The sequence below is a fragment of the Dermacentor andersoni genome, chromosome 2, assembly GCF_023375885.2.
Source record: "Dermacentor andersoni chromosome 2, qqDerAnde1_hic_scaffold, whole genome shotgun sequence".
Lineage (NCBI taxonomy): Eukaryota > Metazoa > Arthropoda > Arachnida > Ixodida > Ixodidae > Dermacentor > Dermacentor andersoni.
The window spans coordinates 106,048,172-106,069,327 of NC_092815.1; the positions used below are offsets into that span (position 1 = coordinate 106,048,172).

The following is a 21,156-nucleotide window of genomic DNA, read 5'->3' on the forward strand; positions in this document are numbered from 1 at the left end:
GTCGGCTGGCACGGAAAGACGATCGACACAATGGAGCGGCGGTTTCGTGACCTTTTTCGAAGTGCGCTTTCCGACTTGGCTCACGACTTCATCACGAACACCTTTTTCGACCACTTGAAGAAGGCGATCGTCGATGTGCAGGACTGAGCTTTGCAGGCGTCTCGGCCGGATCACTCGAAGCGTTTCAGCTTTCTATGCTTACATTATCGGCTTGGACGTCCTTCCTACGGGAAGAATAAACTTTTTAGCTCATGATGTATTTTCAGTAAATAGGTGCTAAATGTTCCACACATCTTCAGGCACCATACTTTGAAAGTAAGATATTGTTGGATCAATATTCTTGTTGGCTAGTTTCTGTTCCGATATATCGTGTGCACCTGCTAACCTTAGCCAAGCTATTAAAAAAAGTTAGGAAACATGTTGCAAGATACCATTATCAGATCTACGGTGTTCGGTCGCCATAGGTCTGACAAGTGAGCACCGTAGGTGGTAAAATCGTGTCTTATACCGTGACTTTCTAATCTTCTTTTTTTCTTAGTGGGACACCTTGGCTAACGTTAGCTGGAACACGCTATAGCATACATGTTAAGTCAGTCTTGGAAATAGCACAAAATAACGCTTGCACATCGCAGTAGAATAGCACATCGCTGTGAGCAGGAGTATGGGTAATAATTAGCCTTTATTTTAACCTTACTTTAATTTATTTTAACCTTACTTTAACGTTATTTTAGTCACTATTTTAACCGATACACAGCAGGTGCGTCGTTCAGTTCTGCGATGACACCTGAGGAAGCATACTACGTGACCTATGGAACGTGTGGAAATAGGCAGAAAATGGGTGTTCAGTAATATTTTCCAGTGATCATAAGCCAGAAACGTTAAGCTTTCCGCACGCACTACCTTTAATATGGCGCCAATTTTCATCGAATGTGAACTCTGTGTCACACATATTTCGAGGGAACTGGGAACCACTGCGAAAAATGTCGTATAACGATTTCCAGTAAGTGGCGGTCCCACGCCGTCTGGAGATACATGCCCATATCTGAGCGGACGCTGCCTCTGATATGCTCAGAATGTAATAAAGATGTACATAATATATCAAAGCCTAATACATCCTTTTTACAACGAATGGCTTCTGTGCAACTAAGCTGCTTTTATTCTAATGATACGCACTGAAAGGGAAAATAAAAGCGCACTAAGGGAACCGTGCTTGCATTTTTTTTTTCTGCGAGCTTTTCTGCAAGACTGACCGCACGAGGGCCGAGATATCTTGCACTTAGCCCCATACAGGTCCTAATCCAGGTGCGTACGGTTCATAACTGGCGTTCCTTCTCAAGGTTTTAACTCCAGGTAAGTTCGAAAACTAAGAAAAGAGAAATTTATATCAACTTAACGTTTATCTCGTGTAACTTCGATATATAATTTTCTCTTTACTGAATGATCACAGTGTGGCGTACTTTCAGGTAAAATTTCGTTGCAATACATGAAATAGCTTTTTTACAATAATTGTAAAACCGTTGATTTTGTTCGTTACTTGTTCATATTTTGCTTAGTCGGCTGATTCCAAAAACACACTCGAAGTACAACAACAGCAAACGTTGTCCTAGATGCACGCGGTTTTATAAATTATTTTCTGCTGATTTGTTGCGCGACAGGGCTCAAATGACTAACAGTATGTTTTTCTCCTTAACCACACACAAATCGACCTGTTTCTGACTTTTCGAGCAGAAAAAGGACCCTTTGGGAGTTGATTGGTCATTATTGCTGCGAAATTGTGAAAGTGTTTAATAACCAATCTGTAATTTTCGTCTTTCAGTGTTTAGAACATACTTTATTTTGGGGAAGGGAAGGAGGAGCGCGGAAGGTTGCGCCTTCTACGAAACATTTTTGGTATTCGCGAGGCGTTTTTGCGTCTGTCGGAGGTGGCGAAAGCACACAGTTTACTTCAGGGCCATACAGTCTGCTTCATGTGTTTCCGTCTCACCAACCCCTTGTGGTGTGGTCGCATCAGAAAATAAACGATATACATTTTTATTGTCCGCCTTTGATCGCCTTCCACGTGATGCCGACTTATAAGAAGCTTTCCTCAAGGATTGACCACTCACAATGGGCCGTAGTCCGGAAGACGCTGCCAGAATAACAGCTGCAGCCTCCGCCACGCTTTTGACAGAGTCAGACATGTGCAAGAAGTCTGCAGGCTTCATGACCGAAATGTTGAAGGAGGAATCTTGCGATGAATTGCAGATTTTCTGTCACATAGCAGCATATTTATGATGACGAGTAACAGGCGCTGTGTACCTATGGATTTAAATCAAGGAGTGCCTCTTAGGTGCAGTTTTAGGACAAATATCTTTCAATGTAGTAATGTGCAGGCGATCTGATGTGCTAACCTCATCTGTTAATATATCGATCTATTCGGGTGACGTGCCTATGAACATCGGGCTCCGATTGTGCTGAAGGGCAAGTCCTACTTCAAGAGAGCAAATGGCATTGCCGCACGCTTTTTGGCGGAGAATGGCATAAATATTCCAGCCGAGAAATCCGCCGTGCTGCCCTTCACAAAAAGAGGAGTTAAACACTTCAAGCTCACTACCAGCCAGCTACTAGTGCCCGTTGCGAGGGGTCATAGTTTTCCCGGGAATAACATTGGACCACTCGTTTTCCTAGAACATTTGAAGAACATAAAAACCAATCCATCAACGCACTACGTTGCATTTCGTGTACCGCATGGGCAGAACTCTATCTTTCTGGAATAAGGATATTCCTCTTCAGCAGCATTCACCGGGATTCAAACTCCTCTTCAAGAGTGTATCACAATTACTCGTAATATAAACGAAGCAGAAGAACAGAATGCCGTGCAACATTCAAATCACTAACCAAAATGGCCCCAGAAGATATGCACTTCGAAATAGTGAATTGCTAGGCAGGTTGGTAGGACAGTTTCTTCAAAGGGGAGAGCTAAAGATGTGTGGTTGCAACTAATCGTTTTACAGCGAAGCTGTATATGGCTAGGGTTCCGTGCATTCTTGTTCTCCGTCAGTAAAAACTGTGTCCTCAATGGCTCATACCCTCGTGAGTAAGCAAAAAATGTAATGACTCATAGCCCCGAAAGGCAGAGGCTACAAGCAATCGGCAAAGTGAAGCAAACAGTCCTAACGTTCTTTGGACCATAAAACGCATGCAACGTACACAGTAGATGTAAAAAAATGTACCGCCCCTTCCAGTCCGTGAAGATGGTCATACAGCGAAGCTGTGTTAGTATCATTGAGTGTTACACCATGCAAGTCGAACTTCGCAAGCAGTGTACATTGTAAATATTTTACCGTGATAGCGTTAAGGGCCCCGCGTCACATAAAATCCGGCGTAGGCGTTCCACGTAGGTCTCTGGCGTCCAGCGTCTGACGCATTTCGGGCATTTTCTGAGCATCTATACCCAGGCTCTCTATGCGGCGCAAGGAAGTTCTTGAACTAATTGTATTTCTCAAGCCAAAGTACATAAAAAAATCAGAAAGTATTACTTAGACTCGACCTACAGACATGATAGCGTCGGATTGTAATTTCAATATCAGAGAAAACATAATTCTGCTACACGAAAACTCAAGCAAACCCCTTTTCCAGCGTTTCTACCATTCATAAACTGACCACGGCGTCCGCCATTTGCACGCGCCGGCGCGAGAATATCTCGGAGTCCTCGGAACGGCGCGCCCGTTTCCTTGAAACACTTCCAGATGGCGCTCGCCTCCGCCGCATCGAGGCCCACGCAATTAAGAGGCCGCGTTTTTACCAGAAAGCACGCCTTCATGCATAGCGTTCGCCGCGAGCGTTTCCCGGTAAACATTACGGTTACATAGGCTGAAATTGCCGGGAAGCGTGAGAAGCGGACAGGTATCTTTGCATGCTATCGCGTTCCACTCTTAAAGGCGAAGCTTAAGCGTCCCCCATATGTTTGTTTCGCAATTCTTTCACCTCATTTGCACTTTTGTGTGCTTATCGTGGTGAGCATGTTTTAGGAATGCTTTTTTTTTGGTCCTCCCAGTGTCTTCTTTTTTTTTTTTGCGCGGGAGACAGGCCCTACAACAACGAGCCCGTTCACAAGACAACTTTCGCTGAGGCTCGCAGTAGGCAACTTCTTCCTCAGGAGTTCGCACTACTCGCTGTCGTAGCTGGGATGGAATGGGCGGAACCACTAATCTAAAGCTCCGTATATTGGGCGCAAAGCCCACCACTGGATATGCAGGCGCTGCAATCGTTTTGACGATTGCTTGGATTGGTTTGACGACTGACGTCATTGTTTTCTTAATGAGATTGCACACACGTTCGGCTGCGACGGAGAGAACGACGTCAGTGACGATAATATGCCTGCAGTCCACCGTTGTCGTGTGCGTTCGATGTCTCGAGTTTGCTCCGTGGCATGGTTAACATCGTCCGCTCGGCATTGACGCTTGCGATTCTTCAAAATAAATTGCTATAAATTAAATCTGTCCGTCACTAAGACAACGAATGACTCATACCCCCTTAAGCAATGGCTCATACCCCCGTAAACGCGGACTCCCCATTGCGACGACAGAAGAGAAGTGAAATTCTAGGCTGGAATTACGAGCGACAACAAAGCAAGCTGTGAAAGACGACGACGACGAATGCGGGAGCAGTGGCACGAGCACGTTCGCGCAGTAGCGCCGAGGGGCGCCAGCGAGCCAACATTGGAAGAAGACGACGATGCTCGAGCCATTGCTGATGATGATAGTTTTACCGAACTCCGACAACGACGGCACAGCTAGGGCCCATATAAACAGCTTCACTGTAAAATGTCATAATCAATGGTTCATACCCCCGTAAGCAAGCAAAAAATGAAATGGCTCATATCCACATATGGCAGAGGTTACAAGCACTAGGCAAAGTGCAGCGAACAGTGCATACAATCTTTGTTATCACGCATACAACACAGAATAGCATATGCTTCTATAAAGAGCAAGCTTAAAACAAACATCAAAACCCCGTAATTGATTATAAGGCAGGCTCTCGTGATAGCAATGTGAAGCATGCAGTGCTCCCCGCATATATTTCCCGGCAGAGATTACTGTTGCGCAAGCTGACGTGGTGACGCCAGCTTTCGACGTGCGGTGTGACGTCCCTAGCCTTTCGTATATAAGATAACCAGCCTAGGAACTGATTGCAATGTTGCTGCAGCACCGCTATCGGCGGTGGCGCACTGTCAAAATTACGGTTACTTCCATTCCTACCATTGCTCTAACATAGCACTACTATATTACTCTAAAGCCATAAAGCATTGTATAGCACCCTCAGCAGTTGTAATGGCGGCTTTCAACAGCTGCGCTGGTCATCCAACTTGATAGAGTGGAATGACTCACTTATTTTTGCTGTTCCAAGTTCTCTTCTTCTTTTCCATACCACTCTGGTGCTCCCCTTTGCACAAGAAGGCCTCAGAAGACGACTTCTTTCTTGAAACGCCCGCCTCACGCGATCATTTGGTCTCTCACATTCTTCCCGATCTGAGCCACGTTCCGTAAGCGCTGCAGAATGTAGCGTCAGCTTTTCCCTTCTCATCAAGAACCACCTCTCTCTCTCTTCCTGATCTGCAGCTTTATTGCCCACAACTTCTTTCGTTTCTTAACCTTTGCATAGTTGCGGGGGCCTACTTTCAATGACGTTCAGCGGCTTTTGCGTTGTGGCACAATGAACGTACGGCCATGTTCCGTCCGTCCATCGTTTGTCGCAATTCTGAAAAGCGCCGAAAGCGGCAGAATCCGCGTAAGCCGGGAACCCGTCACCGCTCTGCGCCTTCGGCAAAAATACCCGCAACGGCGCCATCGTGTCTCGAAAGTGCGAATGCTCAAACGGTCGTGAATACGCAAATGGTCGTGAAAAAAGAACAGCGTTTTTCACAAACGCCTTGCTTAAACCCCGATTCCTGCAGCGCGTGGCACCTTCAGTTTCCTTCGCTCGGTCCTCTGCCGGCGCGTCTCGCAAGGGGAGACGCGCGAGTGGCATTCAGATCTGCACCGGCCAGATATCGGAGTACGCGCCTGGGAGGCTGGGGGAGGAGAGGGCAGGTTGTGTGTCCTAAAGTCAATGGAACTATAAAGTCACTGGTCCTAAAGTGACTGGAAGTTCCAATGACTTTAGTACGCTCCCTTCAACAGCACCTCCCCACAGGCCCTTCTACAAAGGTGGGGACCGTGCTAATTTCAGCAATCGCACCCTTATTCACAAGTGCTCGCGGGAAGAACTGCATAATATGGAACTGGCACGGATTCACAAGAGGGCCTGCCCGGGAGGCAAAATGTCTCGAGCAAACTGAACCAATAACCGAAACAGTGCTTTTCTTGTTACCTTTTTTCGTCTACACGTCGTTTGCTTTCCCCTGTTCTTTTCTCCTTTGGTTGCTCCCCCTTTCTGGCCAGTGTTCATGTGCGAGTCGTCGCGGGTGCGAGCAGCGAAATTTTCCTCTGTTTTTCTTTCTCACAACAGCGGCAAATAACTGTCGCTTTTCCAGACACACACAGGCTGACGCCGACGCCGCTGCGCATGCACGTGATTCGCACTTAAGGGTCCGACGTTTAGTTTCAGGAATCCTTTCCTGAAGCATAGTTTTTTTTAAACCCGGAATCACAAGCCAGGCGGCTGGAATTACGCTTTATCTCTCTCTCTCTCTCTCTCTCTCTCGTGTTTCTAACTCATTTTCTGTAGACTTCATGCGCAAAAAGCGATACATGCAATAGCGCTCTCATACTATTATTTTCTTTAAGGAAGTCCTTTTTGATTGCGCGAACAATAAAAAATACTTTCGCTTCAAGATAGTTGAAGATAGTTAAGGTCACCTCTGTGTAGCCTATGTTATTTCTCATATTTTTACGACGTAGCCAACGCGTCGCATTTCAGGTCCAGTCAGCAAGAATCAGCTGCGCAACAGATCATACGAACACATGCGCCGAATTCTGCATCGAAGAATTCTGTGCTCGTGCATCGAATGGGCAATTGAGTCTATTTGGCGCATCGTAGCCTGCATGGCTGCTGCGCAATAAAAATCCCAAATCATCATCAATTAAGTCTATAAGAAGGTACTACCTTCGTTTAGAATCGCCTTATGAGGAACCACTTCTAGCGTTACGACAGTTTGAGTGTGCAAACAAAAATATGCTGACGCCGCCCGGTACAGAGAGACAACAAAAATGGCGCTAAATTTTGAATGATTACAGCTGCGCGACTGTATCGACATTTCCCTTTATTCTGGCACGTCCAGTCAAGCTCTCTCAACGGCCACGCCTGCAAAAAAAGCGCATTCGCTCCGACGTCCTCAAACGCCGGTGCCCATATTGAGTGGCCAATTTGTCGAGGCGAAATAACAAAGCGTGTCTACTGAAAACCGCGTGGATCAAACAGAGCCTTTGTGGAAAATTCATTTAATAAGTGCTGCAAGTTTGGCGCTACCGCTATCAGTTACGCTTTACAATGCCCCGAGAGAACTTGGAGTTGCACAAAGCTAACATTTAGCAGAAGTGTGGGGCATCTTAACATTCCTGGTTAATTAGGAGCGTTACAAATATTTATTGGATCCTCGATTCTTTTTTTTTAAAGTCTTTTTCATGCATGTTGTGATGTTCTTCTGGCTTCCTAGCTCTGTGAAATAAACAAGGCAGCTTCTTTCTATTCGGTCGAAGTAATAATGACCAGGTAATGGTTAACGGTTAACAGAACTTTTCCATGTGGCAAAGTTCAATGTGAGTGGGTTAATTTGGGCCTTGTCAATCAATTAAGTGTGCAAGTGCTCTGGGAGCATTATGAGCGCGTCTTACGAGTGGCGTTGAACTTAGTCCTTTGCGCTGCAGAACTACGAGTTTCATCAAGATCAAATTTAGTGACATTGTATGGAACGCTATGGCATATTTCTGTACGTGCGAATTTAAATGCGGTTATATTAAATCCAGTATTTGTTAAAAAAATCTTAATGAAATGTTAGAACGTGTGCTACGGCCGCGATCAACTATAATTTACAATCTACCGACATAAGTGTTGGTTACGCCAGGTTTCTATTTCGTGGAAAAGGAGGCCATGGTAAGTGAAATTCGTAACAAAGTTTCACGCTACTGGCCTAATTAGAGCACTTGCAAATAATTACTGAAACCTGCTTTCTTTGTTTTTCTTTATTCTTTACTTTATATATATATATATATATATATATATATATATATATATATATATATATATATATATATATATATATATATATATATATATATATATATATATATAACAACATCTCCTACGTCATCGACGTTCATACTTGCCTACTTCGGTGTCCTCAATAAACTAAACAAGGCCCATTGTTTATATTTATCGGAAATAAGGGGCACGTTAACGGTAATGTGCGGGCAAAGTTATAATTGGAGGGACTAATTACGGACGACCTCCACCGTAAATTACATACGCAAGCGTTTCGGAGCTCTTTAAGTTGTGCTTTACGAACAACGCGGAATTTAGCCCGCTGCCCTGGGAGAAATGTACGCGCTGCTGAGATCTAATTTAGCAAAGATGGGGGCGAAGGTGAGGGGATACTATGGTCAACCTTGTAGAGAAGTAAAATGTGTGCGGATGAATTGCTCTTTTTGTAAAGAAGTGCACGAAAGCAGTGCACGAAAGCTATTGCGGGCAAGGTTTCAAACGTAACAGTTATATACAGGCAACTTTCTAAAGAACATAATTTAATTTCAGTCAACTGAAACTCTTAATGAACTTCTCGTAAGGAACAACCTCATCTGCAAATTGGGTTGTGATTCTGCAAGGTTGCACAAGTCTGCTGTCTTTTGTTCTAATTCACTCACGGACGCTGCAAGTTTCTTCAATCAGGTCCATCCCTTCTCCTTATCTACGGCTTTTTTAGCAGTGCAACAACGTCGAGATGCTTCTCCAAGGTTTCTCTAACTTCTTTTTTTTCCCTTCTATTCTCAGCAGGATTAAGTATGCATCTCGGAGGCATTTTTGCATAAACAGCGTAAAGAACAAATGAAAGACAAGCGCGCAGCACATTAGGCAAGCTTGTATAGTGTGATCGCCACTGGCACCACTACAATAACAAATTTAAGAAAAATCTGAGAAGCCGTTAAGTTGTTAAATATCACGCGCTCTTCCACTTAGATGTCTGTTTATGCTGCAGATATTTTACTATGCAGCATAAACAGATAGTTGTTGCAGATAGTTTATGCTATGGGGCGACAACGTATACTTGCAGGTTTTTTTATGTCGCGATTTAATGTCGTATTACGCACAACATAGGCGCTCTCGCTGGTACTTTGGTCCCAGCTTGAGCATAAAATGGCTCAGCCCGTTGTTGTCGTATGCTTACCGCCAGCGTTCGCCAGTCATGGACTCACGGTTATGGCGTCAGCTGCTCCGTCATCAAACCGGCCGTCGAGTTGCTGGGCAGCGTTGACAGACGGGGTCGAGACGTGCGCATCATCTAAGCCGTGTGCGCGAGTAAAGAATGTGCGCTGGTCCATGGCGGAACCAGCGCTGAGCAGAAGGCGCAATGGCAGTTTGACGTCACAGTTGAAATCTACTAGCGCCGTCCGGTGAAACCACGAAAACTTCCCGACATTTTGGACGATAACGGACGCGCGACAGTATCAACGTTTGATTTCGCCCGATGCGTCCAGCCAAGCCTCCTAGACGGCACAAGACCTGTGCACTTCGATCCATGACGTCATACTACTTTACCCGACTGCCATAGAATCTGATGGCGATGCTCCCGGTGAGCCGCCGCGGTGATTTTCCCGTCACCGCTTTTGTCTCGCCGGGCTTGGCAGTGGAAATTTCGGTCCAAGTAGCATGATGTCATTAAGCAGCGTGCACAGGCCTGTTATCTAGGAGGCGTTGGCCAAGCCTGCCATGACGGGGAGCGCATGCGCTTTCACGATCTAGCACGCCGGTGCCCAGTCACGTCACAAGCTCGACACGGGTGTCTCAAGGTGAGCGGTAAACGCGTACAGGCTCCCGGATTCGCAGCACGTGCTGCTAAACCATTTCTTCTGATCACTAGGTTGTACGTTATGGCGTTGCTGTTGGTACACGAAGTTTCAGCGCTGGATGCTCATAGGCAAATGTCTAAGAAATAAATTTTATTACTCACGACAGCAACTAATAAAGCTAGGTTAACTTCAGCATTGATACTGACACCACAAAACGTGCCGCTTGTGTCCCTCCTTACGACGTCGTACGTTAACGCATTGTCAGCCCTTCCCGGCGCGCACCTTTACACTTTCCTTTCTTAAGCCTTCTCAGCTCCGCCGCACTACACTTTCCTCCTCTCCACTCCGGGGCACATTCTTCCCATTCCGTTGTCCTGTGCACTTCTGTCGTCCACTCAGAGTGACCATGAGATGCCGCGAAAGCGCCAAAAAGAAAAAGAAAAAAAGACTACTGCTTTACAAACGGTCTACGTAGCCGAAGCTCTATGTTTTATCAACATAATCTGCCCAGCAGTGTCGATAATGCTGCCATCAGGTCTGGTCAAAACTACGCGCAGTGGCACACAGCGTGCGTCTCAAGCACAGAACGCATCGAGTGGAAAAGGTAAGCCCTGTCGTCCGATTCTTTACAGGCGCCGCGCATAGAAGCCGACGCCGCAACGTAAGCAGGTCGTTATGCGTACGAGGCCATAGATCAGCGATGCCGCGCTTCAACGGTAATATCCTGTTTGCTACAATTAAGCAGGCAAGCAATGGTGGGGGCATCGGCGTTTACGGTTGCACGATTTCGCTAATCTCGCCTCAACCGATTGTGGTCTGCGCTTTACAGTTGCAGAATTTTAATTTAGAATGAAGTGTGTAAAAAAGCTATTCGATGCTGCGTTCGTATTCGTTTCTTCAAGCACGACGTCGGTGGCGAGCCTCCTGTCAAGAACGATGGGCTTGTGCTGCTGGCTCTTGGTGCTCACTGCAGCAGCAAGTGGTGAGTACTGCTACTCATCCGCATAAACATAGACAACAAAAGCGCAGTTCGAATTGTTTTTGGCGCGCCCACTTTACGGTGGAAATAGAGACGTAGAATTATTCACTACAGATGCCCATTTTGAAAAACTCTACTGATGTTCTTTGATGTGTACACGAGGATGGACTTGGACAGTCACGCGCTTGCACGCCACGGTGGTCTGGTGTGTGTGTGTGTGTGTGCGCGTGTGTGTGTATGTGTGTGTGTTAGGGGTGAAGACAAATACAGGGTGTATTTTGTTCTTTTAGCTGCACCAAATGCGTAAGTTTTGTGTGTGGCAGATAGCTCAATTCTAGCCCTTGATTTACCTTACTCGATGAAGCGGCCATTAAGTCTACGAGAAACCAAAATACTTAACTAACATATTACACTAATAATTTTTCTATTTATTACTTTACAGCACATATTTCAATTCATGAATTGCATATGCAGGCATATTGACTTAAAACTAATGCTGAGGATTGCGCCGGTGTTGTACTTTTCTTTTTATCCGTGACAGAGCGATAGCTGTTCGGTGGACTGGTGTATTATGGCTCGGCGAAGAAAGCACACAGTCGAAAAGGAAGGGGTCATCCATGCGCATTGCTCATTTTAGCGTCCCTGTATATAGGGAGCATATACAGGAACACTAGCTCCGCCAAATGCCTACGCCCTCTCCACTTTTTCTTGAGAGTAACGCTGCAGCCACTGCTCGCGTGCTGTATTGCGTGCGACAGTACATCGCAAATCGCATTCTATTGCATCAAAGTTATGGTTCCTCCTTGTACGAAAATGGATGCACGTTGCTCTTTTATCTGTACGCCATAGGCATACGCAGGAAAATTGCGCATGTACCGACAAGATAGCAGACTCCTGCCAGCACTGGCCAGTGGGCTTTAACGGAGTAATGACGATGCATTTTTGCTCTTTTTCCTATTTTGAAGGTCCCGGACGTCGAAACAGCACAAAAATATATATACGTAAACAAAAATTATTGCATTTTTCTGCGAACCGGTTTCGTTTCCCGGGAAGTGTAGATGTCGCCACGTCATGCCACAGGCGTTGATCACTTGGTAGCACATCACTACGTTTTGGTACTTTATCCAACTCTCTCTCCCCGTTGCCTGCTACTGAGTGAACGGTGAGCAGCCAGTTAGCAGAGCAGAAGACCACCGTAAATGTCACAGTAGTGCGCCCTTACCCCTTTTGTCAAGGCATACCCAATTTTGTACGTGATTTATCCTTTCCGGTTTTGTCCAGCAGGGGCAAATGAAACACACTAAGATGCGGATAGTTTGAAGCCTCCCTTAACCGAAAGTGGCCTTATTCAATTCCACTGCGCAGGTCGTTGCTGTACATGGCCCCGTATTGAAAGCACTCCAATGTTGTCTTTTTGTCGCCTTTCGCACCCCTTTCCCTCTTCCGCGGCACAGGATAGCCAACTGGAGATATCCTCTGGTTAACCTACCTGCCTGTCATTTGCCGTTATCTCTGTCTCTCTTTGACAGAATGTTCGACGTGCCCTATTCCATCAGTAGTGTTGAAAGAATATAGTATTCCTCCCTCGCAATTCCTTCAGAGAATAGTTAACTGGTGAACGTGCTTCGAGCCTAGATAATTCATTAAATGGAACAACGTGACCTGACTCAATTTAGCCGAACACAATTATCAATATAGCACGCACTCATGAGCATCTACCGTTGCTTGAGACATATCGTTAAAACAGCCTATATACGTCTGATAACAAAAAAGACAACCCGAGAGAAGCTTCTGTGGCTTCGCTGCTGCTGTCGTAAAAAAAAATCCTTCCAAGGCAACCAAAGCTCAAATTTTAAGTCTTGTTTATTGAAGTGCTATAGGAGCACCGGAGCCTAATTTCAACGATACCTCCAGTCGAAGCTTTTTTTTTTCCAGGATCCCCAATCTGCCAAACATTGGCAAATTTGACAAATAGCAAAAATCCAGTCGTTCTTTCAGAAGGTGCATGATGTTGCAAGTAAAATTATTCACACAGCAATGCGCAGAAAAACTGTCGATCAGATTTATTGATTTCTACAAGCACGATAACGAGAGTTAAAAAATTTTAAAAAATCGCCTCTGACTGATAGCACAATTCTAGTCCTTGTGCTGGTGCACTCGAAGGGGCGGGTTTTTCTCGCTCGAGAAATCGAAAAGTATAATAAAATAAGTAACAAAATTAAATAATTACGTTTTCAACTAATTCCCCAACGGCACATATCGCAATTTACAAATTGTCGCTGGTGAGACTGCAAGCCAATGTACATATGAAACGAATTATATACACGATACAATTTTAGAGATATGCTTCATCAAAGTTGCTGTAAGAATGCGCTATTGTTCCATGCACTTACCTTCTTAACATAACGTCGTTTTATATACCGAAGCACAAAAGAAACTATATAGCCGATGCATTTCGTCGCAAATTTCGGAAATTAATATCTCGAAACTGGTGTCATCCTGAGAATTGGTTGCAAGTGGATCCGCTTCGCGAACATCTCCAGCTACAATTTGTAAATTGCAATATGTGCCATATGGTAATTTGTTAAAAAACCTAATTAGATTTTTTGTTAATTAGTTGCATATTTCCATTTCTCTTGCAAGTGATGTCCACCTCTTCGAGTAGAACACCCTAAGGACTAAAATCGTGCCATTGTCTAAAAAAATTGCCTAAAGCCTTTCCAGAAGTGTGTTGTGTGTGTGTGTTGTGTGTGTGTGTGAGGTATACCACATATTGCGAATGGCGCAGTGCTGGCTATGAACCCACTTACCGAGTTCCTCAACGAACAAGTGGACTACGTGCTCCAGAGCGGCGAACTGTGCAAGTTCTCGGAGAAAGACGGTGCCTGCGACGACCATATCGGCTCCATCAACATGTGGAGTGATGCTGAGTGGTGCTGCTGTCCCCAGTTCTACGAAGGCTACGTCACCAATCTGGACCATGGCATTCGGCGCACGGGCGACTGCGCCTTCGATCCGCACAACACCAGCATGGCCGTGTGCGAGCTGAGCTTCGCTAACGTCGAACTGCACTACCGCTGGCTCTTGCTGAGGAGAAATCCCATGATGGAGGGGAACGTGCATTTGGCGCATCCAGACGAACTCGTCGACGCGGGAAACTTGACGGTCACGCTGGCCGAAGGATCGGGACTGCTGTTGCTGGAGGAGGATGTCAGTGAGTGCTATTATACACTTCAAAGTCTCTCTCTTCTAGCTTTCTGGTAGAAACGTGGCCTCTTGCGTGGGCCGATCCCCGAGGTAGTGCAAAGCCACGCCAAGAAAATTACCTAATTTTCAGGTTTCTGTTATTGTTTCGCACGTTTAATATTTAAGTCTGAGAAGATAGAGATAAACAAGGATAGGAAAGGCAGGGAGGTCAACCAGAAGAGCATCCGGTTTGCTACCCTACACTGTGGGTGGGGAAAGGGGAATAGAAAGAGGAAAAAGGGAGAGAGTAAGCACTGAGTGCGTGTGGGAGGGACACTATACACAAGGACACTATAAGCGGTCGCTTAAGCTGGTGCACTTATGCATTAAGTATTGCGCTAGTGCACGAATCGATTTTGAGCCAGTGACGAGTGTGGCCACGGTCCGAGTATCTTTGACTCGGTGAACGGTCTCGAGACCAGTCGGTGTAAAGTTGCCCGCAGAGAGAGGCGTTGGACTTCGTAGCGAGGGCAGGTACACAGTAGGTGCTCGATGGTTTCCTCGCACCCACAGGAGTCGCACATCGGGCTCTCGGCCATTCCCAAACGATAGGAGTATGCGTTCCTAAACGCCACTCCCAGCCACAAGCGGCACAGCAAGGTTGTTTCGCCGCGGGAAAGGCTAGATGGCAGTTGTAGCCGTAGCGTGGGGTCAAGTCTACGTAATCTGCAATTGAAGGCTCTTGAAATCCAGAGATCTTGTGATTTCTTGCATGCAAGTAGGCGAAGTTCCCTGGCAGCGTCCGACCTCGTCAAAGGTGTTGAATGCATCTGGGTATCTTCGTGGGCAGACCGTACAGTCTTGTCAGGTGGGTTGTTGCCGACGATGCCACATTGAGCAGGAATCCATTGAAATATAATGTGGTGTCCTCTTTCCAGAGCATGGTGGTACACTTCCCTGATGTCAGATATCATCTGCTCGTAAGTTCTGTGATGTAATGCAGATTTGATACTGTGAAGAGCTGCCTTAGAATCATAAAATACGACCCGCTTCTCTGTCGGCTGTTCGGTGATGTATGTACGTCATAGCGGCATGGAGAGCTGCAAGTTCTGCCGACGTAGGTGTAGTCATGTGTGACAATTTGAATGTAACTGTAACCTGCCTAGCTGGAATGACGAATACAGCATTTGGGCTGGTAGGTGAAGTCGAACCATCGGTATATATATGAATGTGGTCATGACACGTCTGGTGCAGTAATAGGAGCGTCAGTTGCTTCAGAGTCGGCGGCGGGTGATTGGCCTGCTTTGTAATTCCGGGAATAGCAAAATTCACTTGAGGCTGTCGTATGCACCACAGGGGAGATGAAGGCTTTGCCGCCGGTGTAAAAGATGTCGGTATGCACTCTTTATGAGCGCTAATCACTCGTGAAAAGGTCGCTTGAGGTCTGAGAAGATAAAAGGCATGCGTTGTCGGTGTTTTGTTTAATGACATTTCTTTGTGGGCTGTCATTCTCTAAATTCCGAGGAATAACTTTTTCAAGAATATACGACACAGTATGAGCAACTCTAGTGATATAATGGTGTTACAATATAACCCGCATATACCGCATGTCATACAGCAAGACGTGGCATATACATATACCTAAATATATACAGAAATTTTCGCCAAACCCATTCTTTTTAACGATATCATGTTAAAAGGAATAGGTTTCTTATTGATTTTAGAGTGTCGGCACCGGCTGGTTTCAGGCAGCGTCGGCCACCATTGTCGAGCAATGTGATGTCTGTCCATGCCAGATAACAGTGCCGACGCCCAAAGTGGCTAGCAGTGCATAAAGCCGGTGGACATCGACCGATGCCGCGTCATGTTGGTCGACGCCGAAAGTCCGTCGGAAACTCGTTGCTTGTACAAGTAGTTGTGCCTTTAAGGTAGCGCACTGAGTAGCAAACTGATTATCTTCACTGTTATTCGCTGTTTTCTCTCTTGACGTGCGATTTACCGTTTCGCACTACTCATTCTTCAGTTTCAGTGCTATCGACAATGTAGAGTTGTCTGCAGCAAACTGCAGTTCTGATGACCTCATTTACGCCATGTGTGCTCTATACAACAAAGATCAGCCAGGCTCGAACTTGCATCCAAAAACCTCAATTTTCAAAATTCCGACCACGCAATATCTTGTCCTCTTTTTTGCTTGCAGCGGACGGCATGCACTATCACGCTACATCGTTCGATACGGACACGATCAAGATTGGCAAGCTGGTATTCAACAACTCCACAATCAGCTGTGATGGAGAAGTGGTCGACACAAACGAGAAGGTGTTTCGGGTCGAACTTCAAAAAGCGCTGGCTGAACGGATCGAAGAATATGTCAGCGGTGACGGGTTCCTCGACACCTTCAACGAAGCGCTCGAGCTGGTGCAGTAGTTAACGCGGGAACATGGTCGCCCACTTAACGGGGGCTTTGCATTCTTGTACGCTGTGTTTCATACGCTTTAATGATGTTGCTTGCAACGCCCTCCAGCTGGGACGAATAAATTCAGTGGCTCGCGCTTTGTCTTCAGTGTCGCGCATATCTTCCACGGTGCTTCAAGGAGACTCGCGTTCAGTATGAATGGTGCTCATGGTCGAAGGGGCTTATTATCTTTTTGCACGTCAGCACGGCCGTGCTGACGTACGAAAAGGTTGAACACTGTGCATTCCTATTAGCGGTATTTATTACGGTAAATTTTCCTATGTTGGCTAGCTGCCACCGTGCCGTTTTCGAGCTCCTTCGATGACGGGCACCTTGTTTCAACTCATTGAAAGTGAGTGTACATTTCTGGTGTTCTGAAATTAGCGTTTTTTGCACTCTTCCAATCAAGTCTGTTCAAATTGGCAGATTTAGAGGAGACGTCAATCCGAGCTAACATCGCATAGTTGTGATTCACTCCGATGAAACTGGCGAAATGGACCTGAACTCCACACACTCATTTCCAGCGTAGGCGTCTCCTCACTTGCTGTCGCATGCACTTGCCATTTCCAGACGTGGCGGCCGTATTTAGATGGAGGCGGCCTAAAGTACTCGAAAAAGTATTTAATTGCTTCAAGGATACTTAAGTGATAGCTCTTGCTCCGAAGTGTGAATGAAAGTAAAGCGAATCGAACTTTTACCAGAAAGCCTTATTGGCCCGTAGGAAGAGCTGCACCTTAACGTTTCTCTCTCACAACTTGCCCCTGCTTGGACCCTCTTCTAAATAATTTACACACATTCAAATAACTCTCGTAAGTAAGGCCCAGGCAGCACCAACCTTGTTTGACGGGTCCTTGGTGTCCATCGCTGCAGGGTGCGAATTCACTTCAGTGTCGCCATGTAGACTGATCAACTTTTGCAACATGTCGCATTTCTTATTCTAAAGCGAACCACGCATGCTGTAAGTCTGCTGCAGGAAAGGCGTGGTCGGTTTTACTTTTGGTTTGTCAAGCTTGTGAATCGCACCTTCTAACTTTGTTTCTTTTTGCAGTAAGCCTGCAGTTCCGCCCGTTTCGTCTGTGTCGTAACCATTCGGGGCGCCGAACAATTCAGACCAAATGGGCGGTCCCGTCCACCTTCGCATGGCGCGCCGAGCTCGTTGAGCGCCGACACAGCACAGAGCAGTTATGAAGGTGCTATTTTAAACACTCGGTGCAAGATACTGTGAAAAGTACTTAGAGAATACAGCAAAAAACACCACGTTGTCATATTATTTAGTGGGTACCAAGATACATTGGAAAGCGTTTAAGACACAGCATTTCGAGTAGAGTATTTAAGTTGCGACCGCACACCACTCTTGCAAGCAGCTGAAGGCAGACCTTTTCCCTGGCTACGCCAGCAAAGCGATTGAGTTTAGCGTTGACAGTGCGTCCACTTCGCTTCGTTGTTTTGCCACAGAGAGACGTACATACTTGCATAGTTCCTACTATGGTGTTTTGTAGCCAACGCACTCGATTCCCTGGATACCATTTAGCACTCCGCGAGCGATTGTACGTGCCGTTGATAGGCAGGACCCGTACAACACTACAGCGCTGACTGCGCGAATGCGCATTGAGCGTTCGTATAACTGCTATCGCAATAGTTTTAGAGCACATTATTTCATTTCATAGGTCGCGTGCAATGCGGTGGAGGCTAGAAGGACTCTTTGCATTGACTGCGTTCGCCCCAACAAATAGTTCTCTGTTCTTGCGCGCGATTAGGCAAAACCGTTTTTAAATTCGTGAGCATTTCTATGCCTACTCAACGAGCAAACCTGCCTGTCCCGTAAGACGAATCACTGCAAAGAAAATAATGCATTAACCTTTGTTTCTATGAATGCTTTGCTGAAATATTTGGTGATGGTGCAATAAAAGCCATCTCTAGAACCACGTGTAGAGCCGACTTGGTGCATTGTAGACATCGAGAAAACTTCAATTGTGCGAAAATTTATTGCCAAACATGCCATATCCCCGTTGCGTTTCGGTGGTCGTGGTATGCGCCTTCTGTTGGAGCCTTCCTTCACCCATAAAAACACCACTGATCTATGAGGGTTATGCACTTCACGTCGCGCAACATAGACTGATAAGCAGGTAATGACTTGATAAGGATGATAAGGAATGATGGGTTATATAGGTCTCATCACGGTTGATAGTGGTTCGACGCGGATGGATAAGGTGTGGAAGAGCTATAAGGGCTTATAATGGTCGGATCAATTCTGATAATGTTAATAAGCACTGACAACGGTCGATAAGAATCGAATGAAGTTCACTAACGCTGATAAGGGACGGATCATGTCCGACAAGGTTGATAAGGGTAGGTAAGGGTTGATAAAGATCGAATCGATTGCGTTAAGTTTGATACCGATCAATAAGGGATGATAAGGGTCGGATCAAGTCCAATAAGGTTGATAACTGATAAAACTGGATAATGGTCGGATCTATTTCGATAAGGTTGATAACGACTGATGAGGGTTGATAAGCTTCATACAAGTTGGATAAAACTTCACAACATTAATAATGGCACCGGGCTGCATGGAGTAGCACAATGCTTACGCATACTTAGACAACTCTCAGGGGAGTTCCTGGGTAAATTTTTATATATTGATTCATTATAAAGTGAACAAAGATTAATCCTTAAAAAGAAACAAACCGTGTATATATACGACGGCTCAAACTCTGTGTAGTGAAGAATGCTCGGCGCTGCAGACACATTGCCAGTCCCCGGGGAGGCGCGAGCTCGAGATTACCTGGGCTGCTCTGCTGGAAAAACGCTGCAAACGCTTCATGCTGATCTCGCGTCCGGTCCTTTGCTCGCTTTAGATGTTGGTGGAGGTGCGATGAAAGATGTGACGTTCAGCTAGGAGGGCGTTTACAACTTCGGAGAGGAACACACGCCTCCTCTATCACTCAAAAGTTCGCGAGGTGCACCCCGGAGGAGCATAAAGGTTTTCAGGAGGAAGGAGGCTATATCACGAGCTGTGGCAGCAGGCAGAGAGGCTGTTTCCGCGTATCACGTCAAGTGGTCGATGTCGACGACTGTCCAGCGTTTTCCGGAAGTTGTACTCCGAAGGGGTCCACACAGGTCAATACCAATGCGATCGAAGGATCTGACAGGGCACGGGATTGGATGGAGTGGACTAGAGACATGCTGAGCTGGAACCTTGCGACGTCGGCACTGAGAGCACGATCGAATGTACTTGCACACAAATGTGTACGTGGCACGCCAATAAAATCTGGATCAAAGCCTGGTGTACGTCTTCAAGACACCCGCATGTGCACACCGTGGAAGGCAGAACATATTTCACCACGAACATATCGAGGTATGACCAGCAACCACTTGCGAAAGTCAGACACGTAATGCTGACGATAGAGAAGGCTATACCGAAATCCGAAGGGAGAAGCTTGATGGTACAAAGCTCGAGAAGGTGGAGGAAGAGTCAACGGGTTTGAAAGGAAGTGGGTAAGAGGGTTAATCCAGGCATCCTTGCGTTGCTCCGAAGCCATGTCGCAACCTGATGGGAACGAAAGTACTTCGTCAACATCAGATAGGCAGGCAGCGCTTTCAGTTGACACGGGCGAACGAAGAAGTGAGTCGGCATCGATGTGACGGCGGCCAGACCTGTAGACAAGGCGCACGTCGATATCTTGCAACTGCAAAGCCCAGCGAGCTAATCGGCCTGAGGGGTGCTTCAACGTTGACAGCCAACAGATGTTTCAAATCATGTTGCGTTTCATTAGCATTTTCACGTTTTCACGTTATTGACAGCTTATCGCTGCAGCCTCAGGTACGTGCTGCTGCGGCTGACGCGCAGCAAAGCTTAGACGGAAAGAGCATGCAGCGAAGGCGCGGAGTGATAAATTTTGGTGAACGAATTTCTTGCATAGCTTCCCCAGTGTTGCACGCTAAGCATATGAAAAGAACTATATACGCGGTGTCTTTCGTTGCCAGATTGTGGCTTTGGGCTGCGAAACCCCGTGCTCATTTGAATTCGATATATACAGGGACATGCATATTTCGCTTGACGTGTCCGAAAAATATTTTGCACTAACCTCTGTAGAAAGATCGCATTTTAGCGTCTACATCGTTCAGTGCAGCATGCGCATGGCACAGTTAATTGTCTGGTTTTTAAGAAAGAACTGCAAATTTGCCTTTGTTTATGTGAATTCGAGCTGCTGCCGCGACGGCACAAGCATAAACTTTGCCGCCGCCTGCCAGGACGCGACAACACCTTTATCTAAAAAGATGACTAAAAAGAAAGCATTGTTAGTTTTGAGATGAATAGCGGCCGTTTGAGCGACACGAGTCTTATACACCGAATTTGTTTACGTCTCATCTGTGCGGCCAACTGTTATTTTTTGGACTATAAAGTCATTCGCGAGAGACACAATTTGGTGTTTCATGAACTGACTTGATCGTGCACACAGGCAAGAGGCAGATTTTATTGCCTCCGTTGGACCACTACATTTATGCATAATATTTCCTCTGACAATGAAGTGCTCCTTTATATGGATTCAGTAATA

The 21,156-nt window shown here is 46.0% G+C and overlaps 1 protein-coding gene across 3 annotated transcripts; it reads left to right on the forward strand.

Moving 5' to 3' along the window:
* Nucleotides 1-10,205: 10,205 nt before the first annotated feature.
* LOC126541488 (uncharacterized) lies at nucleotides 10,206-16,708 on the forward strand. 3 transcript variants are annotated; one of them, XM_055077020.2, is made up of 6 exons: nucleotides 10,206-10,587; nucleotides 10,886-10,965; nucleotides 13,751-14,176; nucleotides 14,931-15,016; nucleotides 15,087-15,128; nucleotides 16,346-16,708. In XM_055077020.2, exons 1-6 carry the CDS (start codon nucleotides 10,469-10,471, stop codon nucleotides 16,574-16,576), a joined length of 984 nt encoding a protein of 327 aa, XP_054932995.1. In that variant the 5' UTR covers nucleotides 10,206-10,468; the 3' UTR covers nucleotides 16,577-16,708. The 3 variants fall into 3 exon arrangements, with proteins under 3 accessions (XP_054932995.1, XP_050044208.1, XP_054932996.1); XM_055077021.2 differs by lacking the exon at nucleotides 10,206-10,587 and adding an exon at nucleotides 10,642-10,699; XM_050188251.3 differs by lacking the exons at nucleotides 14,931-15,016; nucleotides 15,087-15,128 and having other exon boundaries at nucleotides 10,282-10,587.
* The last annotated feature ends 4,448 nt before the right edge of the window (nucleotides 16,709-21,156 follow it).